The sequence below is a fragment of the Amphiprion ocellaris genome, chromosome 13 (genome assembly GCF_022539595.1).
Source record: "Amphiprion ocellaris isolate individual 3 ecotype Okinawa chromosome 13, ASM2253959v1, whole genome shotgun sequence".
Lineage (NCBI taxonomy): Eukaryota > Metazoa > Chordata > Actinopteri > Pomacentridae > Amphiprion > Amphiprion ocellaris.
This window is the reverse complement of record NC_072778.1, coordinates 18,453,034-18,480,913: the sequence shown is the minus strand read 5'-3', so window position 1 is coordinate 18,480,913 and position 27,880 is coordinate 18,453,034. Positions and strand designations below refer to the sequence as shown.

At 41.5% G+C, this 27,880-nt stretch overlaps 2 protein-coding genes across 4 annotated transcripts in view; one reads left to right on the top strand and one right to left on the bottom strand.

The window, feature by feature from the left end:
- LOC111575946 (dedicator of cytokinesis protein 2) overlaps positions 1-27,880 on the bottom strand; it is a 132,330-nt gene that overhangs the window by 26,627 nt on the left and 77,823 nt on the right. For both annotated transcript variants that reach the window (XM_055016344.1, XM_023281391.3), the window contains exon 26: positions 24,965-25,060. In XM_055016344.1, coding sequence (XP_054872319.1) covers positions 24,965-25,060 — 96 coding nt within the window. The remainder of the gene's footprint in view (positions 1-24,964; positions 25,061-27,880) is intronic.
- LOC118471073 (uncharacterized) lies at positions 799-26,100 on the top strand. 2 transcript variants are annotated; one of them, XM_035953419.2, is made up of 4 exons: positions 803-989; positions 12,944-14,849; positions 18,095-18,169; positions 22,560-26,100. In XM_035953419.2, exons 2-4 carry the CDS (start codon positions 13,285-13,287, stop codon positions 22,741-22,743), a joined length of 1,824 nt encoding a protein of 607 aa, XP_035809312.2. In that variant the 5' UTR covers positions 803-989; positions 12,944-13,284; the 3' UTR covers positions 22,744-26,100. The 2 variants fall into 2 exon arrangements, with proteins under 2 accessions (XP_054872320.1, XP_035809312.2); XM_055016345.1 differs by lacking the exon at positions 18,095-18,169 and having other exon boundaries at positions 799-989.

The following is a 27,880-nucleotide window of genomic DNA, read 5'->3' as shown; positions in this document are numbered from 1 at the left end:
CGTTTAATCTCACTTTCTTTTCAATTTATTTAATTGTCTGGTATGCCACAAGGAAGAAAGCAGCGTCATCCTGCTGCGCTGTTGTGAATGGGGAGTAGAGAAAGAAAGACAATAAGATCAAAGGAGGATGGGCGGTGGGACGGCCGAATGCAGAGGTGAGTGTGAGAAATGAAGATAAAAGAAGAGAATGGCGTGTAGAGGCTAAAGTGGGGCAGAGAAGAGCGAGGACGGTGACAGAACAGCTCAAAGAGGAGAGTGAGGTGAAGCTGCCATTGAGAGAAAGCAACAGCACACAGCAGGCTGAGAGGTTGGGCAAGGCAAGAGCAGACTGTGTTCACAGAAAAACAAAGATATAAATAAAGTGAGTGATAGAAGCAGGAGTGTGTGTTTGTGCGTGTCCTGGCTCGACTCCCAGGAGCAGACACTTCTGTGCTGCCAAAGTTTCTCTGGGTCTACCGCCATGCCAGGGTCAATGTAGGCACAAACACAGGCACAGAAACCAGGGCATGGCACTGGATGAGACACCAATAAAGAAAAAAGACAGGAATGAGGAGGAAAAATTAGTGAGCCAATGAGAGGGAGAGAGAGACACAGAGAGAGAGACAGAGAGAGACAGTGGACGACTTAACACAGTGACAGTACTTGAGAGATACATGAGAGCTAAAGAGGAAATTGCATCAGGTAGAAATAGAGATCGAGATCGATCTTGGAAAGGCAGAAAGAGAGGGAGAGAGGGAGGAAGAGAGACAGAGAGAGAGAGAGAGAGAGAGAGAGAGAGAGAGAGAGAGAGAGAGAGAGAGAGAGAGAGAGAGGATCACTGGGCTCTGTGAGCTTGCGAGGATCAGCAGCAACAGAATGAGACGGAGAGAGAGATAGAAAGCGGTAAAGAGTCGGAGGAGAGCGCAACTGAGGACTAAAGGACTACCAGGCACAAGAGACACACTAAGGGAGAGGAGAAGCATGCGAACCACAGAGGGGGATAAGGAAAGGTAAGTGGCTGAGAAATTCAAGAGCAAAGACAGTTGTTAGAAAATATTACTGAGTGAGTGTGTGTGCAGTTTAGTGTGTGTAGGGGAGTGACTAAATGAATAAACGCCTATAATGTTTTCTTCCTCTTGCTCTATTATGATCCTCTGAGGACTGTCTCCAGCCTGATAGCCCACGGCTAGTAGTTTATTTTTCAAAGAAGCTCATTCAAGATTTAAGACACTGGCCAGGATTTCGAAGGGGAGGCATCTGTGATTGTATGGAAGCAGGCAGTGGAGAGATAACTGGACAACGAGGCAGAATTCTGAGGTTAAACCCCAGGACTATACAAATAACAAACAAACAAAAAAAGAAATCCACAGTATCTGTTGGGGTGGACGTCTTGTTTCCGACAGACTCAGCTGGTTTGACAAAAGTGCATATATTTCAACTCCAGGAAGGCTGCTTATGGTAAAGCAAATATACATGAGTGCATTTTTATTAAGGAAGTGTGATCACAGCATCAAAACAGAGTTCAGATATGCTGCATATATGTGTGCAGGTGAGTAATCCCATCCATCTGTCACAGTAGGATTTGATGCACATGAATACGTCTGTGTGTTTGTGTACAGTATGTGTGTACGTGTGTCCACGAGTGCTTTTATTTTATCATGCAATATTAATTACAACTTTTGCTTTTAACAAGGATCCTTTGGTCTCTGTTAGTTTGTGTATATGTGTGTGTGTGTGTGTGTGTGTGTGTGTGTGTGTGTGTGTGTGTGTGTGTGTGTGTGTGTGTCTGTTTCCCGGCCGCTGTTAAGAGCCTCTGAACCAATCAGGACAGCAAGTGTAGCTTTAATATGGGATTATACTGCAACAACCCTTCTTTTCCACACTAATGCTGCATCTGTGTATGTGCATGTAAACCAAATGTGTGGACAGGGAGCTACAACAGTGTGGCTATATGTGACCTTGTGCACTTAACATTTATATAACCTCTTCAGCCAGTTCAGAATATAAGTTAAGATGACAGTCTGTGCATTTGCATGAATGTGTGCTTGTGTGTGTGTTTTACACCCACACACAGTGCCGTCTTTTGCTGGCACAAACACATTAACAAGTTGAAAGCTGATCAGGGAAATAATGCTCGTCTTTCTTTCCTTTAACTGGAACATTTAAGCATTTGTTCCTGTGTGTTTGGAGCATTTGGCTGGTTTGTCATTTAGAGATGTTTTGTCAGATATCTAGAAAATAAAAATAAAAATAGCATAATGAACACAGAAAAATATTAGACATATAGCCATTGAGGCACATATGTTGAGTAAATGATAGAAATGTCGTACTTACTGCCACATACAAAGGTTTGTAGACACTTTAGGCTGTTGTATATGCATGGTAGGTTAAAGGCCCACCTACTAATTTACAATGATGTTCAAGTCACAGGGCTATGAGGGCCGACTTAAAAGCTTCCTCTTGTGTTTCTGGAAATGGTTAATTTTAAAAGTTTAAGGTCTATTATCAATCATTATTCTGCTGTAGAAGCCAGACACCTTTCAGTTTCAATTTCTTTCTCTTACTGCTTGACATTTTAATCCAGAGCTTGCTAATAGTAAGTGGAACCCATTCTTCCTTCTATCTGTGCAGGGTTTCCTGTGCCACTGGCTGCTGCAAAACCCCAAAACAGAACATTTGCACCCACACGCTTAACAGATGGCAAGGTGTTCTTTTCATCAAATGCTGCTCTTTTTTTCCCCTTGTGCACACATACCTTTAGTGATAGCGACCAGACTGCTCAATCTGAACTTAATCTGCCCACAGCACTTGCTTCCAAAATCAGTCTGGCTTATTTAGATGTTGCTCCGCAGACCTGAGATGTTAACTTTTGTGATGACTTTCAAAGTGTGGCTTCCCTCCGGTGCCTTCTGCGTGTAGAAATTTGTGTGTCAGTGCTGCACAGTGGAATTCTGCACCGCCACTGCTGTGCCAGCTAAACCTTCCTGCAGGTCTTTGGCTGTCACATGTGGGGTTTGCTTTTCCTTTCTTCCCAGCAGATGTGCAGTATAATCCGGCAGTTTTCTTGATCTTCCAGGTTTGTTTTTTTTTCCATTTCTTAGTGACACTTTGGACAGTGCAAATTAGAAGCTGGCTTTGATACAGTTTTCCAGCCTGTGTGTGCTTTGTAGGTGTCAATTAGCTTCACATCCAGATCTTTAGTCAGTTTCTTAAGGTAGTCGGTTGTTGAGTGTTCGTGCAAGGTTTGAAAAGTAACAGAATTTTTAATCAGCTGACTCCTTTTATTTAGACAGTTATGACTAAACAAGTCACCTTCAGCCTAATTAGCCGAATTAATAAAATTTTGAGACTTTTCAAGCAGATTGGTATTCAGTTTGTAATTTTGAAGGTCATTTGAAGAAAGCCTCTTTTGTATATTTTCTGCAGAAATTGCATTTGTTTCTTTTTGCTTCAACAAAATATCTAAGTTGTAATTTGCTCAAATTTATGCATACAACTGTCCAAGTGGTTTGCTGTGGCTATTAGTGATGTTCCAGATTTCTCGGTTTTTATTCTTGGATAAAAGAAAGATGCATGGTCAATGTGCGATGGAATGAATTTGATTCATCACTAGTCAAATTTTTCTCAAAGTCATTTTTATTCAAGAATGTGCTCTGTTAATTCATGTTTTTAATATGTTATGGTTTTCCTCCTATACACACATATATAAATCTGTTTTATTTACTTACTGAGTTAGTTTTTTTTCAGGAACACTGTTAATTTGTTTAAATTCAGAGAAACAAAACGAATTTGATTCCTCTGTTAGCATTTTAAAACTCTGACCAAGAACTAATTAAAAGTTGTTTACTTGTCTGGTAATAATGCATGCATTAAAATATATTGGAAACAACTGCACAGAAAGAGATCAATTAAATGGGGTCTAATGCAAGTTACAGAGTAGACAGACACAATCAATAGGTTATGACATAACACCACATTGACTTTCATTACATTCTGCCTCTCCAACGAATGACAGATGATGGAGTGAAAGAGAAATAAAGGTTAAAGGAGAGTGACAGGAAGATAGGAAGAACAATCAAAAGAAAAGGGTGCTTGCACATATTTGTGTATGTGTGTGTGTGTGTGTGTGTGTGTGTGTCATGTCACTGACACTTCAGCTGCTCTGCTAACCAGACAGATTGCGAACAAGTGATGAGGAAGAGATGAAATGCGGTGAAAGACAAAAGGACTACAAAGTCAGAAGATGGATGAGGACGAGAGAGAGAGGGCAGCAGGGGCAACAGGATGGAGAGAACAGAGGAGAAGAAATAGGCTGGGGGTTAATGATGGAGAGATTGCATGGGACGTGCAGACAGGATGAGTGATATGGCAGAGAAGAGAAAGATGAGGTGATAGTGTGAAAGAGTGTAGGGAGAAAAGGCAGTAATCAGGACGAGGACAGGTGAAAAGACGGGATAAAAGGGGGGAGGTGACAGCAAGAAAAGGCTAAATAACAGAGAGTAGAGAACGCAGTAGGAGCAAAAATGCAAAATTCAGATGATATCACACCCTATTAGCCACACTGATAACATGTTTGTGTGGTCGTGCATCTGCAGCGCCTCCCTTAACTCTGATACATTGTTTTCCCCTGGTAAGATGCTGAATCTATTTTTCTACTTTATCATGTTTATCTCTTATAATCAAATATTTGGTGGCAAATGTCTCATAAATATTCAGTTTCAGTTTGATTTCTCTGCTCTGCTGCTCAACCAAGAAATATTTCTCTAGCCAGCAATAAAACAAACAAATTAACCCAACAGATGGATTTGTCAATAATATGCTCTTTGTATTTCACCCTTTTCCTTGTTAAGGGTGGCTAACTGGTTGTAAATAAGCTTACAGCATCAAACCAAATGAAGTGGGATTTTTTTTGGTCTTTGAGAGCTTTGTGATGGGACAAAGCTTTGACTTATGTCTTATTTATCATCTCATAAAGAAGGACTAAAAAGGCAGTACGCCTTTGATAAAATCCATTGCTGGGAGCTGCATTTTGGTTTTTGAAGTTCCTGCCATCACGCCTTTTGATTGAGGTTGTAGGATTATTCACCTCAGAAAGGTTTAAACACATCCACAAAAATCAATTTACATGTATGGATGTGCAAATGAACATGGAAGTTAATTTACAATCAGAAAATTGTCTTTTTTCCTTTCCTCCACTGAACAGAGCCCTTTCCAGCAATATCCTAGATTGTTTATTTACAGTGTTCATATATGCAAAATATAACTGAACAGGCTCCAACACTTTAAATCTACTTGTAATTAATATAATTTCTATCATGATCTGACAGCTTCCCTGGACAGATTGCAGGCTAGTCTACCTCATGGGTGTCAGGTCAGTTTATCTTTTGTGTAATTTATGTATCGCTGATCCCAAACGTGCACAAAAACAAACACACATCTCCACATAACGTAGCGTATATATATCGATCGACCATGGCATTAAACCACTGACAGGTAAAGTGATTAACATTGATTATCTCATTAGAATCACATCTCTAAGAGTGGAGGACACACTCGGCTGAAAGTGAACAGTCAGTTCTTTAAGTAGATGTGCTGGGAGCAGGAAAATGGGAAAGTACAAGGATCTGAGTGACTCTGACAAGAGCACAACTGCGATGGCTAGACGACTACATCAGAACATATCTAACACAGCAGGACAGTGGGGTGGTCCATGTATGAAGTGGTTAGTATCTACCAGAAATCGTCCAAGGAGGGACAACAAATGAAGTGGCGACAGGGTCACAGTTATCCAAGGCTTACTGATGTGCATGGGGAGTAAAACTCGACTTAACAGAAGAACTGCTGTAGCACAAATTGCTGAGCACCTTAATGCTGACTGTGATAGAAAGGTATTAGAACACAGAGTCAAAATGTCCATGTTGACTCCTGACCACTGCCAAAAGTGCTTTCAATGAGAACATGGTGTTTTGGTATGAGGAATCACATTTTCTTTCAAATAACTGCACTGTGGGGCTTGTGTCTACTGGGTTTGGTGAAGAGATAGCTATTGGAAGAAGGCAAGTTGGTGAAAGCAGTGTGATGCTCTGAGCAATGTTCTACTGGGAAATTTCATAACCTGGCATTCATGTGGACACTGCTGGAGGCCACCTCTTCATGGCAACAGTATTGCCTGTTTACCATGAAGTTTTCTGTTCCTTTCACATTCCCTAGATCTCAATGTAATTCACCTATTCTAACATCTATGGGAAGTGACCCAAAATATGTCTGATCTATGGAGCCCCCACCTCCCACCTTCCAGGACTTCAAGTCTTGGTTCTTGAACCCACGAGAGATCTTCAAAGGTGTTGTGGAGTCCATGCTTTGATGGTTTTGGGATAATTTGGGGACTGACACAATATCATAATATTAGACAGTTTACACAGAGGCGTTTGTCCAAAGTGCATTTGTCAGAACAGAGTCACCTGCTTTTATTCTGCTGTGATAAAACTATTTTCCAGTAAGAATCTAGTCTGATCAGATGTAGGTTGTGCATATAAACCAGTCAGTGGCAAAATCTCTCAGTCAACTTTCCTTCCGCTATCTACATGTTAATTTTTCTTCACCCTGGAAAACAACAACTACCTCCGGGCATCACCCTACCACACTGACAATGAAACTGAAACTCAAAGTATCGGATTTGGATTGAGCAGTCAGGCAGCTCTGCTAGTTTTGATTTTTATTTTCGGTGGATTATCCATTTTAATCACAGAGCTCATCTTCCTTGCAAATGTTCCACCAGAACAATTTCACCCACCATTATTTTGTTGAAAAACCGGAGCCCCGCCCACGACAACTGTGATTAACGACTGTGGTTTTTCAAGAATTACAAACAAGCCAGAGTGGGGTTTTTTTTCCTGATTGCAGAATGATAGTGAGATGCAGCCATACCATTATGTTCTATGGAATTGGCTGGCAAAGCGAGACTAATGAGACCCTAACTTGATTTACTGTATTCAAGGCTGGTGGGTGAAGTGTGGCTTATGTGACACTAACATTAACCTTTGAGGCTTTGGTCTCTTCAGTTGAAATGCTGATTAAAGTGCACTCTCCCTGAAAAATGTAGTGACACTCAGTTAAAATGCACCACAAAGCAGGCAGCAGAAATAGCTGAGCAGATTTCCTGGTTGTTTTGATGATCGTTACTGGATTTGTCCTTCTGTGAGGTTTAAGGATAAATACCGTGACATTTAAGAAAAGATGAAATCACTGACCAATTACAGAGACAAAAGCAGAGATACAGTATCCAATGCAAACATGCTGTGTATCTGCAATTTTGGTTGCAAAATTCAAAATATTGACAGACACAATAAACACACACGTACCATAATCGCAGATACGCAGCAAGAGCGATAACGAACGATCTTCAGCAACAACAAAAACAAGGAGTCCTGCAACAACTGGTGTGGCCCTTACAGAGCACTAATCTCAACATCAGGGAGTCAGTCAGCAGTCTAGGATTAAATGAGGAGACAGAATACACAAAGAAAGCCTAAAAAAAGAACTGTGCCAAGTTGGAACAACCTACCTGGCAATTACCTTAAAAATGTGAACCAGAGACAACTGGTACTGTGTTAATGGCAACTGGCACTGACACCAAGAATTGATTAGATCTTTTTTGTTTTTTTATTAAGTTAACAGACTTGTGATATAACTTGCAAAGCACTATATTGTAGTATTTTATTGTGTAAAACATAAGTGGCCTCTTATTGTCTAAGTAGCTGGGGAACAACAAAGGATTTTAAAAACTCTTTTGTCGTACCTGTAATGAGCTTATCAGTCAAACTGACCTGTCTGACAGCTCGTCTGCTGATTGTATCAGCAGTCTCTTTCAATCATCATCACTTCAAAGAGAAAGTCAGAGAGAAGGTCTTAATAACCTAACAACTCCCATCATACTCAGATGATTCTTGTTAGCTATGCATACGTCACTCCGAACTCTTCCTCTTATTCTCTGACATATGCCTGTGCAAGGTGTGTTGAATTTTTGTCTATTTATCTAATTATGAAATTTGTATTTTTGTTGTGCAACATTCCAGAAATGTTTGCAAGTTAATTGATTTGAGGACTGCCTTTAAAAATCCTTTTCTGCCAAGAATGATGGTTATAAGATATGGTCCAGAATTCTTTGGCATAAGTGTCCCTAATGGAATAAAAGCCAGAGTGCTGATATTTAACACATAGCTGAACGTCCATTACATCCAAGCCACTGCAAAACAAGTTTACACAATGTTGATTAGGCCTCTGTAGTACATTGGAGTTTTTAATCTTGCTTCTGACATTCCCGCACTGCTGCACCAGTAGTGATGCATTTGATTGGTTTGCCAAAGCTAAAGTGGAGAGCAACAGCAGCAATATAGACACACTAGGCCAGAGCAACTAGTAGTATGACGGAGACCATACTGTAAAAACCTAGGAAGCATTCAAGAAAAGTTTATGAAGCTCTGGGACAAAAAAAAAACTCTGCAAAAGCAAACAAACAGAGAGGAATATGTCATAAATGTGTGTCAACGGTATTTGTGCAATTACTCTGACTGCCAGAAGGGAGAGACAAAAGTTGCAAACTGCTAGTTTAAGTTTCACAAACTTGTAAAATCCGAGAAACAGTGCTATTAAAACAACGTTCGCTGATGTATAAAAATCAAACTGTAAAATAGAAAAGTTTGCTTTTACTCCTTTGAACCCAGACAACAAGAAAAAAATGACTGCACTGTCCAAAAGGCAGCGAGTGCCCTGTCTCAAAGGGCCAATAAAGTGCTGTGTTTGTTCTCTTCTGGTGGTGAACGGCTGAGAGATAGTAACAGAGAAAAGCAGTGTGATTACAGAGCAGTAAAGCAAGTCTCGCTCTCCCTAAACCACACACACACACACACACACACACACAGGGCCTGTCAATCGGCAGTTGAAAAATGAGGCTCACCTTGAAACGACAGGGGACTCGATTCGCTGGAGCATTCAGTGCTGTTACCACTGCAAAGGGCGTGCATGCACACTCCTTCACACACACACACACACGCATGTACACAGACACACATGCAGACCCACGCAAGGCGTCGCTCACTGAGAGTTCCTGTGCTGTGGACAATTCTTTAACAGCCCAGACCCACCAACTGGTAAATTAAACTCACTGCATGTATAAACAGATTTCATAAAAAGCTGCACACTGTCAGGAAACTCCCTGTGGTGTTTAAAGGATGTTTGTGCGTGTGATTGTGTGCGTGGTGACAGATGCTTGAGCACACTTGCAGTGCGTATTGATTACTGGCGAGTAATGTGTGCGGCTTCTCAGATCTTTTCCGTACTTTCTTTTAATGTCTGTCCCTTTATGGAGCTCTCTCCTCCGGTCTTCTCGTTTTATTCTTTAATAAACGTAATGAGACACATTCTGACATTTAAACTTACAGTAGGCAAATAGGCCTTTACATCTCTTCCTCTAACACACATACATCACTTTAATCTCATCCGTGATTCTTCTCCTTCATCTTGCTCTCTCTCCCCTTATCCCTCTACCACCTTTCAGCGCCTCCCTGTGCTGCCGTCTCCCCTGTTCTCCTCTTTAGTTGCCTCCCCTTCATCCCCCTTGCTGACAGCGTTTCCTCCCCTTCTCCTCCCCGTTCATTTTGCACAGCCGGAGGTGCAATGTGGGCGAGAGACTATGATTAAATATAGAGACACGGGGAGGGGAGAGAGAAACACAGCAAATCAAAGACAGCATGACAGAGATGGAAAGAGGGGTGGTTAGTGGAAAAGTGCAACAACAAACACGGGTAACAATGAAAGAGTGACGGAAGAATGTTTTGATCCAACAGGATTTAAAAGCGAAAGCCAGACAGGGAGAGACAGTGTATGTGTGTGTGTGTGTGTGTGTGTGTGTGTGTGTGTGTGTGTGTGTGTGTGTGGAAAGAGAGAGAGAAAGACAGAGTGAAGAGAAAGACTTTAGACAGACAGGAGTGTGAAGCTGATTTCTGAGGATGTGGTGTCACCTTCTGCCTGGCAGCCTGCAGGTCAGAGGTGAAGAATGTGGGCATTTGTGTGTGTGCATGTACCTCTCTCAAGTCTAAAAGGCCTTCATGCACACAAACACACACATGCACACGAACACACACACACCGCCCTGGCTGGCTGTAGGGAGAGAGAACAAAAAAGGGGGGAGTTTTGTAGCAGCAGGTGCTCTGCTGTCTGATGCGTCTCCTGATGGAAAGACAAATGCTTGGAAATGGGCTGCAGTGAAATTACCTTCAATTGACTTACTCTGAATCTCAAGGTAAACTGCTTGACAACTCATACACACATCAAGCACACACACATTAGTGCATATGCATGCACGTCTGCAGTTCTCTCTCTGTTGCACACACACAAAAAAAACATTCTTCTTGCTCTGCTTTCCCTCTGTCTGTTTCTCCCGCAGAAAAATATCATCACCAGCAGCAATTTCTCCTCCCAAACAACACATCTCCAATCTTTTCTAATTCCCCAACTGTCTGTGGCCTGCATCGTAAATAGAAAAGAAACACCACATAAATCTGGAGGGATGTGTGAACTCTGGGTCATGTCCTCTGTGGTCCACTCCTGGACAATGATCACCACAGACCACATGGTATCTAATCACAAACAGTGCTGGCTGTCAATTATGTGTGACCTCTTGCTGGCTCAGAAGCAATGCTGCATCCTTGAGCCAAACTCACTGTCAAGAGATTTATATAAATAGAAGCACTATGCCACAGAAGCTAGAATCCTTTGATCTATATACTGCCTTCTGTAAAAACCTTACATTTCAAAGTACCACTATCAGTAAATCTTTCATGCCATACAGTTGAGCAATGAGTGCACAGCGCTGTGTGACACTTATTGTTCTCTCAGCTTTGTGTAGAAAGTTGCAGATGCAGGAGCCACAGTGAAAAGTCTAAATTTAAACTGTTCCCAATTCTCTCCTGCAGCTCATGGCCAGGCCCACCAGCATAATAAAGCATATTCATTCAGATTTAATATTTAATAGTCTTGAATGAAAACTGAAATTCCAAAGGGTCTGACAATATTAATTACACTTGCTGTCAGGGAAAAGAAAATAAAAGGGGCAAAAATATCAATTTTTAATCCACTCATGCTGTCAAAACAGTGTGGGACATCAGGCTTTGAAATGAGTCACTACGGGTCACGGCAGACCATTGGTATGAGTGATTGTGTGCATGACTGAGATTCTGAATACATATGAACTATTAAAGCAGCAGTCAGGCTCATCACATTCAGCCTGGGTTACCTGTCCACTGATGAGAACATATTTTTAATGACCGCAGGGCCGCTGCTGACAGGCAGACCTCTAAAACTTCTCGAAACCTTGAGCTGAAAGTGTTGCCAGTAATCTCACGAGTTCTTAAACTAACAGGCGAACACAGACGTATTTTGTTTATTTTGAAGCATATTGCACTGTTCCATTCTTGACCATGTACAGCAAGCATCTGTGCTGTGATGTTGCACCAGCTGGCGTAAAATAAGCTCTTCCCTTTTCTCTTTGTATGTCGGAGTGTGTGAGTGTGAATGCCAGCTGGTTTATCATCACACACTCATTGCAATGTAGACACAGCACATATTGTTGAAGACATAGAGACAATTTTAGTGCACAGACACACCTTGGACTGGCCTAATTTCATGGGCAAATCATCGTGTTTACCAACCAGAATACTTGGTTCATGTGTGGCACTGTGGAATCACAGTTGGCAAGGTCTGGATTTATATGAAGGTGAATAGAGAGAAATTTCCAAAAATATCTTACTTGGAAGAACAACATGTCTAAAACAGACTGACGTCTGAGTCACCCAACAAATGCACTGCACTTTCAATTACTCTCAAGAGTCAAATGTGTGTGATTACGTGATTCCATTACCTTAAATGAAAGCTAATTTTTAACCCGACAAATGTGGCTCTTGCCACTTTTCCCTGCTCTCAAATACAGTACAAATTGCATATGTATATTTAAATAGCCCTCATTTACTCGCTTATCTGTGCCTTTTTTTTCTTTGATGTACCCTGCCAGTATTTGCTGCTGCAATGGCCCAATTCCCTGATAGGGAAAAAGCAAATATAATATCATGCCCCAATTTTATCAGCTAATCATAGTGTCATAGTGCAGCACTAAAGTACTCTGAGTCAAATCTCAGAAAACTCAACTAAGATCAAATAACTCATTTTGCTCCCCTCTCAAACAATCCAAAATATTTAACTAAGTGTAAGAATACATAAATAGATAAGATTTTAACATAACTTTATCATGCATTAAAATTAAATTTACTGCCTCAGAAAAGCGCAAGAAAAAAATCAAACATCTATTACCACAGACTTCCATGCCTGCCAACACAGACATGGAAGTCTGTCTTACTGTGAAAAACACAGTAAGACAGACCAATGCTGCAGTTTATCATGCTGCTGGACAGATTTCCAAACTGCTTCCATGATAAATGTCAACGCTTGATGTATCATCAGTTTACATACTGCCGTGGGAGGCAGACATAACGTCACTTTAAATGTGTCATACTGTCTCATCTTGTAATAAAAGTCAGCAACAACATCTGTAGTCTTCAATTTAAAAAATCGACTTGACACACGCTGGTGAGAAGCTTGTGCAACTTGCAACATCATGGAGACATACGTTATTACCCTGAAGATTTCTCTAGTCTCTGTGTTTCTTCACTTTGGAGAGAAAGAAAGTTTTGCTATTTTATCTCCCACCGACCTGTTGGTGTAATAAGAAGCAGATAGACTTCTATTGATCCGGTCAGTGTGTGCATTCAGTCGAGGTCGAAGCTTTTATACGGTGCTTTACGTGCCTAATGTCTGTGTCTTCATGACTGTTCGACCATTTATTGCAGGTTTACTATCCTTTCTTCTGTTGTTTCTCTCATTCATTGCCTTTCTCTCTTTGATCTTTTTCCAGAAGAAACCAACAATATCCAGAGATGTCATCTCCAGGCAGCTGGTCACAAACTGAGGAAAGCTTAAGCAGCGCCCGACTGGAAGTAGATAAACAAGTCAGGAGGTCATTAATGGAGGAGCGTTGACAGTTTATAGCCTTATTGGACATTGAATTCCTATCTGCTGCCTCCACAGACAAACTCTTTAACGCTGCTCCCCAAACACACAAACTCATTTGGGTAAACAAAAACCGGAAACATTCTGGCTTTCTTTTGGATATAGTCTTGCTAACACTGGCTGATGTCACCGCTTGCCTCCATCCCCTTCAGCTCCTCAGGGGGCTGAGCCGACCTGCAGAGGAGCATGGGCAGGAGGGTGGCTGACCCAACCAATCCGGTGCCTGCACTGGGAGTTCCCCTGGCGGGGGGGCGATGGGGCCCGCTGTGCAGTGTCGGGGTGCAGACATCTCCCAGGCTGCGGACTCTCCCCTCCATCAAACGGCACAGCAGTCAACCAACCAACACGCATCGGCCGCTCACCATGGCAACAGACGAAACAACGGCAGCGGAGACAGAGGGAGTTATCAGAAGTGACAGCAATAGTCTGCCGGTGTCCAAGGAGACGTCTCAGAACGAGATCAACAGCCTGACACAGGACGACATGGGTTCACAGGGGTCAGGCAGTGGAGTTTACTGCCAGATCAAAACCATACGTACGAACCCCAAGGACACAAGAGGCAAAAGGACAGCTCGGTATACGAATGGCAGCGTGGTAGCATCGGATGTGGTGGGAGGGGTTTGCACCGAGGCCACAGAGGGGAAGGAGCCAGACCAAGAGAGAAGACGGGTGCAGTCTCTACGGGGTGAGGGACATCGCTCAGTGTTAAAGACAGGGAGTGTTTGTACGACTGTACACGCCACCCCACCTCGGCCATGCCGAATAATGGCGACTTCCCCGTCTCGCCTTTGTGGAACTTGTGGCAGGAGACGATCACAGATTACACCGTGCACAGGTGCATGTCGCAGGAGGGCAGTCAATCAAATAACAGCCAGCCAGACTTTACCTAATCCTCCACGGAAACCATCTGTAGCGACCAATCCATCCAGAAAAGGCTCGGCAGCCCTGAACTCTCACAGCAAAAACACAGACACAGGCAACACACAACAACACACATCAGTAAAGACCTCTCAGATACCACAGTTGTCACACACTATACCGAAAACACACAGCTCACATTCAAACCACACAGCACACGCTCAGAACAAAGCAAAAGACTCAAAGCAGCCCACAAGGCCACATTCTGCAGACTTTACTCATTACAAAGACTCAGCCACACAAACAACAGACACGCACATGCACAACGACTCGGATAGGACCACAGGTGGCGCACATACACAACAAACTCACACACCAACTGCAGAGGTGACAGAACCGCATTCAACTGACAAACACAAGCTGGCTCATACCCAGCACGCTGATGAATCCGTACACTCATCAGGCCACATCAACTCAAAGCCTCCGACTCCTTCCTTTCACAGTGACTTAAAATTTAGCAGCACGCCTCCTCTTCCACCAAAAAATTCCCCTAAATCCACTCATTCCAAACCAGCCACACCTGTAGCGCAAACCAAAAACCAGGAGTCCACAAATGCACCCAAACAATCCTCAGAACGGATCAAACTCAAGGACTACCAAAAACAGAAGAGCAAATCATTCGACGACCACACCCTGCCTTGTAAGACTCATATGAAAGCACAATGTAACGGCGCTCCAGGAGGCCTGCTGGACGGACACGCAGTGAATGCACCACGGGGGCTGGAGAGGCAGCTGCAGAGCGTGGAGGAGAACCTACTGTCTAATCAGGAGAAGATCAAGGTGCTTCTCAACGTGATTCAAGACCTGGAGAAGAGCAAGGCTTTCAGCGAAGGGTGAGAGGAGGGACTTAGGGAGGAGAAAACGGGAGACGGGAGTAATGGGAGAAGGTTAGAAGAAAGGGAGAATGAAATGTTAAATGAAGAAGCATAGATACTGAGACAGAGGGTGAAAAGAGGGAGAGGTGAAGAAAAAGCTGAAAACAGAGATGGAGAGAAAAGATGAGGTAAAACCAAGTGCTTAAGCATGAGTATAGCTAAAGTGATAAAGAGAAGAAAGAGGGGGAGACAAGAATGTGTCAAGGGAGTCCACAAGACTGAGAAGAGAGTGTATTTGAGTTTTTATACAGTAATTTATACTGACAGGCATTGAAGTCTGTGTAATTGATTTTTAAATGTCAGGCCGGTGCATATGTGTGATCCAGTGCTGTGGGGACATGTGAGCCCTGCCAGCCTATAGTCCTCACATCACCTTCGTGCTTTTATCTTACACACCTTTCTGAGTATAAAGTCCCAAAGAGACACTGTACTTCCCACCACAGCAAACTAATCAAGCTACTCTTTCGCTCCTAATCTAAATATTTTATTGGTATTTTCACCTCTGATGCCACACGTCTTTTGCTCCTCTCCTCTTCGTACTTCATTGCCGATTTTCACTTTAATTTCAATCAAAGCCCCCTCTTTATGCTTTATTCACAGCTTTTAAACCTGCTTCAAGCAATTTATCTCCATCTCCACCTCCGCTCTCATACCTTTCTTTGCTCCGTTCTTAATTAATACCTTTTCTCTCTCCCAACCTTTCTTTCTGCACCTCCACGTATGAATCATGCCTGCAACTAACAACTGTGAATCACTCTGTTGCCTTCTCACCATTATTTTTCTGTCATTTTCTCCTTCTCTCTGACCTGGCAACCCGTCTATCATTCTTCCCTGCTGTCAAATGTTTGCTGTCACTGTTTTGTTTTCTCCTTCTATTGCTCATCATCCTTCATCTTGTCCTCATCTTCTTGTCTTACCTGTACAGCAGTGGTACAGAAAACATTCATACATCCTTTACTGAAGAAAAAATACTAATGTCAGACTGTAAAAGTACCCTGTCACACGTAAAAATTGAAAATGACTCAGCAAACATATGCAAGCATTATCATAAAAATGCAGTCAAAGTATTAGAAGTCACTGGAAAATGACCTTGTGACTTATATTATATCATGCAAAAGCAAGATTTTAGTCACAGTAGCTTGAGCTCATTTTGAACTATTTTATACTGAACTGCAGTTACTGTATTTTTTTTTTATTATAGATTAATCTGTTGATATTTTTCTCCTTTGATTGATTGTTTGGCTTGTAAAAAAAATTGAAAACCATGAGAAATGTTGTAACAAGTTTTCAAAGCGATTATCAAAATATTACTCTCAACACTTTTCCAATTTAATCAACTAACTGATTCATCAACTAAACATTTCCACTGTGTTTGTAACTGCTGGGTAGTTTAATTTATGACAACCCATCAAGTTGTATATGTTCTTTATGTATTGGTGAAAAAATGTTCATTTGCAGAGTAACTAGAAACCAAAGCTATCAGATGAATGAAGTGGAGTAAAAAATACAATATTTACCTCCTAAGTTGAGTAGAAATTGAAATAAGCATTAAGTGAAAAGACTCAAGCAAAGTACAAGTACCTCAAATCTGCACTTAAGTACAGCACTTGAGTGAATTACTTCATCACATTCGACCACGGCTTTACAGTGAGAACTTCTCTCTGAGTTTATAAGTATTTCTTCCTTCACACCCTAAATTTAAACCCCTCTCACTCACTTGTCCCCATCATTTGTTTTTTCACCTCTCCAGCATCCTAAAACCGAGAAAGATTCTACATCATGGCCTAAACTCCTTCACTGCACGTCTTTATTCCCTCTCATCCCGCCTTCTATCTGTCCAGGGTTAACAGATGTCTCAAGCTCCAGACTAATCCCTATCAGATTACCTTACAATTAATGTTTAAGCTTCGCAGTAAGACTCCTAAAGTCATTGCACAAGCTGTCCTGCCCTGTCGATGGGACTGTATAATATCATGCATTCATGCTTCTGGGGGGTGGGCACATGCTTGCTGTGAGGATGATTATGTCTCATGCTAACTGTGTGAAGAAAACAGGGAGACAGAAAAGAGAGGGTAAGAAAAAAGGGAGGGCAATTGAAAGATAGAGAGGCATGTAAGAGTGAGCGTTAAGAGAACCAGCAAGTAAGAGGGACTACATGTAAGAGAAGCTGTGCCAGAAATTAAAGTACTTTAAGTGGGCTGCTGTGATAAAAGTGTCGGCTGAGCTAAAAGGTTGTCGCTGTGCTTGGCTCCTCGTTGCCTTTTCTCTCCTGAAGCAAATACTTGTCTTTTGCTACTGATGTCTTTGATAAAGACTGTTTGGGGAGAAAAAAAATGGTGCCAGTTACATGGTCTCTCGCCATGTAATTAAAATGTCTATTTTATCAATATAAATCTCTTATTCTTTCATCTAAACAGCTCAGTGAAAGGCCAGCCAAAATATCTTGGCAACACTAAGTGTTTTAATTACATGGCAGCCAGCATGAGCTTCACAGTTTCTGTTTTTTCAAGCATTCAGCACTGTCTTTAGTTCTGTCGTCTTGTTCAACCTTGATAACGCAGTTGGCATTTGTAATCATATTTTTTGTAATTCCAAGCAATTTTCAACACAGCAGCCTTCCAGAATGAAAGACAATAAGAGCTCATTCAGTGAACCTGCTGCTAATAATATTTGTGTCCTGCACTGTTTGGCTCCAAACTAGATGTACGTAGACAGTCGCTGCAAACATTGCTTTTGCCAGCCTGGAATAGTAATCAGGCAGGTTTTCACCCACTGGGACAATTCAGGTAATGTCCTGGAGAGTTCTACTGGGGTACTGCGTATACACTACACATCACAAACTATTCTGTGCCCTTTGAAGCCCCCAGAGAACACATCTAATGCCTCTGCATTGAGTTTGCGTTGGTGGAGAGAGCAAAAACAATTGTGACATCAGCAGTCAAGACAGTGAGACTCTTTCCAGTCATAAAATGCGAGGCCTTTTGTCAGTGCAAAACAATTCTTCTCCTATTACATCAGTGCATATGTACTGAATCTAGATGCATACACGACAACAGTACATATATATGCAAATACAATTTAGCTGAGGCAGGAAACAGTATTAGTAACATCTGACATGTGGTTACCGTCAGCATGCACAGCTCTGTTCTATCAAACTCCTTTTGCGAGTGTGTGTGAATGTTTTACATCTGTTGTTTCTGCAGTCGCAGCTCATACAGAACTGGTCAGGACATAAACAACTGTCCCACCTGCCAAAAGACAGCCTGCATCATCTACAGGTAACCTGATTAAGCTAATGAGCTTACTGTATTGCATAACCCACCGTTGCCAACTCATTCTTACCTGAAGCGTAACAAACAACCCTGAAACTTTTACCGAAACAACTGTATGCCTCTTGTAAGCTGAAAATGTTCCAATTCCTATTGTTTATTCCTAGCTTTTCCAGGTTTTATCACTTATTCAGCACATCTTGTTTGATTTTTATTTTCATTATTCTTTCTTCCTGAAACCCTGCTGCCTCTGTTCTTTTCTCCCACCCTGATAATTGCACTACAATACATCCCTATTATATGAAAAGTGCAAGAGTAGGAGTCACCCCCTCATCAATATTGAAATGAATACATGCTGTATTCCACAGATTAGCAGGGGATGTTCCATCCAGGAAAGTTATTTACACATAAAAGAATATTCTGTGCAAATAAGCAAATTAATTCAGCACCTAAATGATGTCTTTTCTGTTCCAGTCGTCCCATGTGCGAGTGACCTAAATAAGTAATTGCGTTCTTAGATCCGTCTCAACTTACAGAGCTGCAGCATCACAATCTGATACAGCATGCTGCAGTTTAATCCTACCATCACAATCCTTTTCACATCTTCTCATTATGTAAATAATTCCATCTTTTCATTCCATGTCTGCACAATCTCTGTCATCTGCAATTTTCAATCAGACTGGTTTCCTCTGTACATCCAGGCCTCGTTCTGTCTGTCAATTGTCATATGTACAGTCACCTGTGCCCCAAAATCCAAGACTCTGCCCCACTCACGAGCTGGAAATGCTGGCTGGATAACGCTCAAAGAAAAGAAATGTTTGCAGACCAAAGCTAGGTTTGAAATTCGAGTCATCATTGCACAGTCACATACAAAATCTTGCTTGCAGGCCTCAGAGGATAAAATTCACTTTTGTAGGGTCTTTGCCTGTCTAGTTCTCTTCATTTTCAAACCCATTAGCCTCAAAGCAGCCCCACCTCTGCACCTCTCGTGTGTTTTTACTTTCTATCCCTCTGTCGCTTCATCTCTTCTCTGCATCCAACTCCCTCGTTCTCCTCTTCTCATTCTTTTCCTCCTTGATCTTAATTAACATAGCAGTTTCCTTATCCCAGTAAGGGATAATGAGAACCAAGGGATTGGACTTCTACATGGCAATATACTCATATGCATGCACACATGCAGAACATATACAAACCTTCTCCATTTTACACAGTGGTATGACTGCACATATTCAGAAACACAGTGTGATTCAGTGGAATACAGCATCACATCTCGTCAGATCTGGCAAGTTAGCAGACTAATCACTTAGTCACTAAACAATTTATTTTTAGCAGCTAATCTGACAGTAATCTAAGTGCTTTTTGAGAGAAAAAGTGCCAAACATTCACTCATTCCAGCCTCTGAAACATGAGGATTTACTGTGGAGTATTTTTAGGTGTCTGGACGGTGTTCAGCTACAGCTGTGCAAAACAGTGACAGACATTTTAGAATTGGCAGATTAATATATCATGCAAATTATTGTTAGTGACAGGACTGTACACCGCATTTCACTTTAGCAGGCAACCTTAAATGCACACAAAAAGCATGAACCGGATAATTTTAATCTGCACTTCCAGATTCATCTGCACACAGCCTGTAAAAATGTTGATGAATTTGATGGAGGTGAACTTTAAGAAAAATAGAGGGGAAAGAAAGCTTTTATGAAACTACTGATTAGTCATGCAAGAATTTGAAGAGGAAATTAATGTAAACAGAAAATTAAGCGTCATTATTTTCTTGTTTCACAAAAACAACTTCTAAGTGGATTGATCACACCGTGTAAAAACATCAGTTATTACATGTAATAGTGATCATTAATGTCCTTGAAACTGGGATTGAGTTTGGTTTTACATATATTGGAGGGTTGTTTTAAAGGGCCTGAGGCTGTTACTATTTTGTTACTTCTAAAACCATTATAGTTCCTGAGATTTCAGTTCCTGCTCCACTTTCCTTTTGTTTTTCTTGCAAACATGCAAATATGCACACAAGCCAATTAATCCAGCAAAAAGGAGATCAGCTTTCATTATTTTTCTGTGCATGCACACACTAATACATCCTGAAAAACAAATAAATGAATATATTTCACGCCATGTGATGGATGTTAATGATTTAGACAGAAATTCAGAATCTGCCTTCTAATCGTTCTTCGGCTCATATGTCAGTGCCTTAACAAATACAGAAAATCACATTTTCAGTGGTATTATTGTGACAGACACACACAGGAGTCATTGAAGTAAAAGAGCTCCATTTGTTTGATTGGACAGTTACGGCTATATCAAAGTCCCAGAGGATTCTGGGTAAAGAGGAGGGGAGATAGGAGAAAGAGACTCACAAGCAGGGGGATGAATTACGCGTGGGACTAAAACATCCATCCTAATGATTTGTGGTGAAAAAAAGAGGTTTCGACGTGGGCTGGCTGCCTGAAGATGTTCTGCCATTGTCAGCTCTAATTAATCTTTATGCTGAGAGACAAGGGGGAGCAGAATTTTTGACAAGCCCTATGTTTTTCTCCCAAAGCCCAAACAGCTCAAACAGTCATACTGAAACATATCCTGGCATGTATACACACCTAGCACCTGAAGGCATCCTCTCACTTTCCTCCTGTCATACACACACCCCGTGGACAGGAAGTCATGAATTGTTACACATACACACATGCAAAAACTGTCCACCGTGTTAACCCGAGACGAGAGCGCTACAGTCATGCACACGCTGACAGGGATACTGTAGATGACAGCTTGCAGGAGGAATTAAATGCAGCAGCTTTTCCCCACTGTTCCATAATCCCATGAACAATGGTGAGAGAGACAAGGGAAGGTTGGAATTTAAGAGCGACAAGAGAAAGAAAATGTCCTCCATCCTAAAACAGGACAGACCGTAAACTGAGTGAATGTGGGACAGGTGCAGCACTTTATCTTTCCTTCTATGTAAGTTGTGTGGGTTTGTTTGTGAACAATCTATGTAGTCTGGGTGCATTTTTTTTTATCATTATCATTTATTCATAGCAGCCATCTCCCTTCCTCTGCACCCACCAAAGCTTTTACTTCCTCCCTCCATCCCTCTTTCCTGAGGAGCCAAGACCTTTCCGCCCTCCTCTCTCCATGTCTCTGCTGGCATTCATCCTGCCCTTCTTTACCCCTCTGTCTGTTTAGTTTTTTGTTTCCCTCCTTCAATCTACAGTGACCTCCCTGCCAGGTTTTATTAAAGGCAGCTTACTTTCATTTATCCACCCTTCCATCTCCCAGAAGTTTTTTCCCCTCTCTTTCCATTCGTCCCCGTGAGTTCCCTTTTTTCCCACTTCACTCAACTGTGGGCTTGTTGCGGAAGACGTACAAGTTGGATGGCAGAGGGGAGCGCACTCCGCATTTGCATTGTGTGTGTTTGTGAGTGTGTCTCTGTTGGGGATATAGGAGGAGGAGGGAGAGGATGGGTAGTTATCTCTGGTCTCTTTGTCTCATCATGTGCCTCATTAACTCCAGATGCCAGGCCCTATGCAGCTCCACCCCTATAATCCAGCTCAACGCACACACACACACACACACACACACACACACACACACACACACACACACACATACATATCCTGTCACACACACAAACATACAGTTACCAAAAGGAGAGAGAAACTCAAAGTCTACCACATTATGACCTGCAGCGATGGACACTTCAGAGAGATGGTGAGAAAAAGAGCGCATGAGAGATGAGAAGGAGGGGAGGGAGAATGAGAGCATGGAAAAAGAAAAGCCAAGAGGGTCTGCTTTGAACATATCAGAAAAGCAAAAAAGTTCCTCCCTCACTCCTTTCTTTAGCTCCTCCATTGTGCAAATGCTTCTCTCCTTCCTCGCTCTCTTTTTCATTCTCCTCCCACTCCTCTCATCTCACCAGCCTGTGATGTACTGGTGCATGAAGTATAGAAGAATACTATGGACATGAAAAGGGTGCTGAGTCCAGCCCCGTGTGAAAGTATGTGCGAGTGTGTGCTGAAGGTGCATATATCTAATTTAGGAACACAACATGACTTCAAATCTCCATATAAAACTGCATTGTGCGTAGATAAAAACCTCTCTTTGAGGTGTTGTCAGCATTTTGCGACTTCATTTTCATGTCATTAGGACTCCTTCGCTCACCTTCCTCTCAACCCTAATCTCTCTTTCCGCTCAGCAGACTTCCATTTGTCCTTACATCTCTCTGTTCATCTCCTCTTTCTACCCCCACATTTAATCTTTCTGTGAGAAATGAGCTACATAAATAAATATGACTTGATTTTACACTACCCCGACCTCTAAATCGTGCTCCTGCTGATTTTCCCTTATATTTGTCTTCTTTCCCTTCAATTGCTCTCTGATTTTCTCGCCTCTACAGCGTGGAGCATGATTTTCGGCAGCAGGAGGGACGCTTCCAGGGGGTTATGGAGGCCCTTGAGGGGGAATATGATGTGCCTGCACCGACTCTGACCAAGCCCACGCCAGCCCCTTCGTCCACCACTCGTTCCAGCACCAAGGCACGTGTCAAGAAACTGCGCAAGAAGTGTTTCTGGTGGCTCTAAGTTTTGCAAAAGCCTCTCTGGGCAGCAAGTGCATACAGGTGTGGATTAAATTTCAGGGGACCCAACATTTTCTAGAGTAAAGCATCTCTCTTTACTGGGTGTGCAGCGTGCTTAGTGTTACTAAATTCAGAAGGAGAATTTTTCCAAGCAGCCTCCCAGTATATGGCACATTTTCCACCGCAACTCATCCTGAGCTCTGATAAAACACAGTGGTGAGCAGGTAGAAAGAAAGGAGATGCACTAAAGAAGGAAATGAGGACCAAAGGAATTGCTGAATTTTCTTTCAGATCCACCAGAGAGGGAGTCTGAGAAAGATCATCCCTTTTCTTTCTCTGCGGGAGCCAGTTTTTGGCGTCAAATTTGTGATGAACTTTTGACAGAAAGTGAGGACATTGTGTTTCCAGAACAAATCTGTAAGAAACAGATGAAGCTTCGACACTTTGGATATCAGTCTGGTGTACTGTTCACTTGGCTGAGCTGCTGTCTAGACAGATGGACAGATGTGTGAGGTATGAATGAATCTACATAGAAATTCTGGCCACATTACAGCAAAAAGCGGCGGGACCTTGATGGAATCTTCCTTGAAAATCTAAGGAATTCAACAACTCATTGGAATATTGTGTCTCTGGATGGCTTAACAGCTGAAATTTGAATGTAGCAACAGCTGGAGGACAGGAGGGATATCGGTGGAAAAACAAGTCGATGAGCTCTCTGGAAACACGGAGCTCACTGGATCATCAGGATGTTGGAGAGCAAAGTGGAGACAGTACTTAGAATACATTAAGAGACAATGTGATAGGCAGCTGATGAAAGACTGACAGTCAGTGTCAGGTAATTAAAAATTCTGTCAATGCTGACTGACAGAGTGATTGATTCTTTCCTTTATTACCGTCCGAAAAGGAAATGTTTTGCTGTAAAGCCCGATCTTGTTTCAAGGATTTCCACACAAGCGTGCAAACAAATACATGCACAAAAAGGCATACACTGGCAGGCACTGCTTTACACATACAGTGAACACAAACAACCACCACAACCCACATGCTTACTGTACACATTCAGTACATTTGTGAACCAGTGCAAACTAGGGGTAGACCAGTTCTAAGTTCACAGTTAATGATTGGACTGTATTGATGTTGTATGAATGTATTCATATTTGTAAAATCTAAGCCATTAAGGCACCAATAACTTCTGTATGAATAACAGTGAAACTAGGTTTTAATGTCTGGAGTTTTTCCTGATTTAACCATTGCACTTACTGTGCAGAAGAAATCTCTGTTGACACACTACAATGTGAAGAGCTTCAAAGTGAGACATTACAGGAAAGACAAAAAAGTCCAGTCTTCTTTGATATTACAGATAACAAACCAGAGGCAGTCACTTCCATATCCTACTAGCTTGCTCTGCAGCATTCTGACCATTCTGCTCCTGCTAATTGGAGCAATGAGCGACAACTTGAATATCTGCACTAAAAACACACACTACAGGTTGAAACAGCTTGTCAAAATGTAAAGAAATCAATACGTTTCATAGCTCAAGGTTCATTATCCCATGTAAAAGTGAAATTTCAACGAATACATCGCATCCTTGTAAAAATAATAACATAATTAGTAGAGAAAAACAGCATTTTATAACAAACTATATTCTGATAGACCTGACTGTTATCAGAAATTATAACTCAAATCTGTAACAAAAATAAATAAATAAAAAAATTGTACTATGGGTCTATCCCTTTTGCACATCCAGACCATTATTTTTGCACACACAGGCCCAGCATTTGCATAATGCTTGATTCATGGCAGTTCAGAGTGTAAACACTAATCTCACGAGGGCTCACTTCAGCTGCTTCTGGCTCACAAGTTGCTACCAATTAGAATCCTGGATGACACCACATTTACTAATTAACCAATCCATATCCAGAGAAGCCCTGTCCCTGTATTTTTATATGCTATCCTTTAACAGTGTGTGAGCTCCCACAGCACCCCTCTCTTCCTGATCTTCCTCTTGTATGTGCAATAAAAATGTGTATTTTAAACAAAAAAACATGCTGTTGTCAACATACTTTGTGTTCCAGAGCGACATTGAATTTCAAACAGGATTAGATGGAGCTGCTTTCCTGTAAATGTACTTTGAATAACATTGTATGAACAGACAAAAGGTTGAAGACACCAGACAGACTTGTGCACTTCAACAGAACTCAGCAGGAAAAGCTGCATATACTTACGATCAGAGCGTGCTCTCGACCCATCGTAATGACCGTCCGGTTTATGATTCTCAGCAGAGATACCACAATGTCCTGGATATGTTGAAATGTTTCCCCCTGAGAGAAGCATAGTCAAAGTACAGGAGTGTGGTGGAGGAGGAGAAAGAGAATAACAGAGAAAGGGGAAGATAAAGAGGGAAAAAAACAAGATAAACAAGAGATTTGTTAGATTTTCTCAGGTGTACTAATACTCAAAAAACACAGACAGATTCAGAACATCTCCTGCCCTGTTCAAACAACATCCATAGGGAATAATAACTTTGGCCCTGGTTCGATAAATGTCTCAGAAGTTCTCCTCTACAAAACTTAAGACTCATCAGGTTTTATTTGTGCTGTCATTTTGCCCCCATGTGAACTCTCCTTGGCCTAAAGACAACCAAGTTTGCACGATCCAAAAAGCTTGACTCTGGTTCTAAATGGATGGTGGATCAAACAATACAAGAAAGAGAATAAAGCTTTTTGAATCTGATGTTTTTCCCTTCTCAGAAAATTAGCCTCTCCAGAACATTCACTTAATCATCCTCAGCATGGATGTATATTAACTGCAAAAGGCTTCTGACACATTAATGTGGATTTTCTGTGCAGACCTGCTTTCCTCTTTCTATACCTCCATCTGCTTTGAAGCCACTTTACTGCCATGTTTCATTTCCTCCATTTGTGCCGAAGGAAACAACGGGGACAAGATGTTATTAATAGTCTGTCTTTGTGCTCAGACTTGTCTCAGGCCAGATTACTGTTTTATGGTTACAGAGAGTCTACAGATTTGAAAAAGCAAACTTAAATCTGGAATATGGAGCTGATTTTACGTATAATTTCAGAATGCTATGTCATCTGGGCTGCCTTCAGGTGGTGTTCACACTTGAACACATTGAGTGCATTAACCATGGCTGGACTTGCAGTTTACGCTCTGCTAGTCAGTCTCACTGAGTTTCATCTGAGTAGGTGCTTGCAACCTTTCATTTCATACTCCATTTAAATCCATTTAATTCAAAGCCAAGAGGTGACGATACCCTTTACCCTGATATGATTTTTAAAAATATTTGAAAAATTGTTTAACAGCACATTTTTACAAAGAATTCATTAAATGGAAATACCAACTTTTGCCTGTAATTGGTTGTTTTTTTTAACCAGCAGTAAGTAACATGGATCTTCAATTAAAGGAATTTTATAGCATAATAGTCATTTTCTAATAATTTAATTAAGGCCAAAACTCAGATATGTAGATATTTTAAACTAAATACATCAGTTTTATTGAATCACCATTCTGTACATTGTACATCAGTTAATAATTAGAATTAATATTCTTCTCTAAATATTGATATTGCTTTTAATATATAATATTAATTTATTTTATGATGTGTTTTATGACTTGTTGTACGATGTCCCTCTGCTTTAATGTTTGCAGATTTTATAATTGTAACTATGTAAAGTGTCTGAGTATTTTGAAAAGCAAATAAAATGTAATATTATTATTATTATATAACTATTGATTCTAAATTAAAGAAATATTGGAAGGTGACTTTTAAAGGCAAAATATTTAGGAGCTTGTGTTTGATTGCCTGTGAAACCTGCAGGGTAAAAGAAATTTGGACTAAATAATGACATAGACACAAAAAAAAAAACTGGGACAAAGCTTCTTTAAAAGCATACACACACATGTAAAACATGCTACATCCCAGAGACATGGCACAAGCACTGAAAAAAACCCACATACACAAACACGTACACACAAACACATTATGCTGCAGTAAAGCCGGTCAATAGAAGCTGACTCAGATTTGCCTGGGGACATTAACTCACTACTGAAGCATCTGCTACATCCAAACACACCTTAGCACAATTGCTGCAGGGTGCAACTGTGAGAGTGAGTGTGAGTGTGTGTGTGTTTGTGTGCAACCTTGTTAGTGTAATCTGACCCAAATATAAGTATGCGTGTCCTTGAGTGAGCTGATCAGCAATGCATAAAAAGAAAAGACTGAAGGTCCAAAAATAACAGAAGTAGGTAAAAAGAGCTAAAGTTCAAAGTTTTAAACGCGTCCCTCCTTTCCATCTGTGTGTGTGTGTGTGTGTGTGTGCGTGCGTGCGTGCGTGCGTGCGTGCGTGCGTTCTGGCCTGACAGCAGATGATTTGAAGGGCCTGATGAGAATCGGGTAGATATGATTAAACCACATTAAATACACTGACTCACAGCCACAGGACACAGACAAGATAAACAACAGAGAAAGCGTGTGCGTGTCATCTTGCATACCATTTCCATTTCAGACCACCACACACTCACACAGTTAGGCCGAGGCGCAGCTGTTGATCCTAAATAAGCTTAAATCTTTCTGGCTCACTGCAGGTATTTTGGTCTCCTGGAAAGAGTTTCTCAGACAGCAGTCTCAGAGCAGTAAGAACAAGGGATGAGAGGCATAGTGCTTTCTCCCTCTCTCTCCTGAAGTTTACACTCTGTTCATTTATTCCAAACTGTAGCCAGGCCGATTTATCATCTCTACTAGCAACGATGTAAACAGGAAAAACAGAAAACATTGTTGTGGGGGTTGTGGGAAAGCTCTGGCGAGCCATGTGTTGCCGTCTTTCTCTGTTAGTATCCTCACTTCATCACACACATGCTTACAACTGCACACACACACAAAAGTAACACAGTTACTTATAAATTCAACAGAAACTCTCCTGCAGACATGAGCATCTGCCTATCGCATCATCTTCTATCTCTGTTTCTCTTTCTGAATCTCTCTCTCTCGCTCTCTGGTTTGGAGACATCTGTGGTGTGACAATTCAATCAGGTACCACCCAGAGCGAGGGAAGAGAGAAGGGTGAAAAACAAAGGAGGGAGGGTGCAGAAAACAAGAGGTGGAGGAGAGGAGGCGACATCGT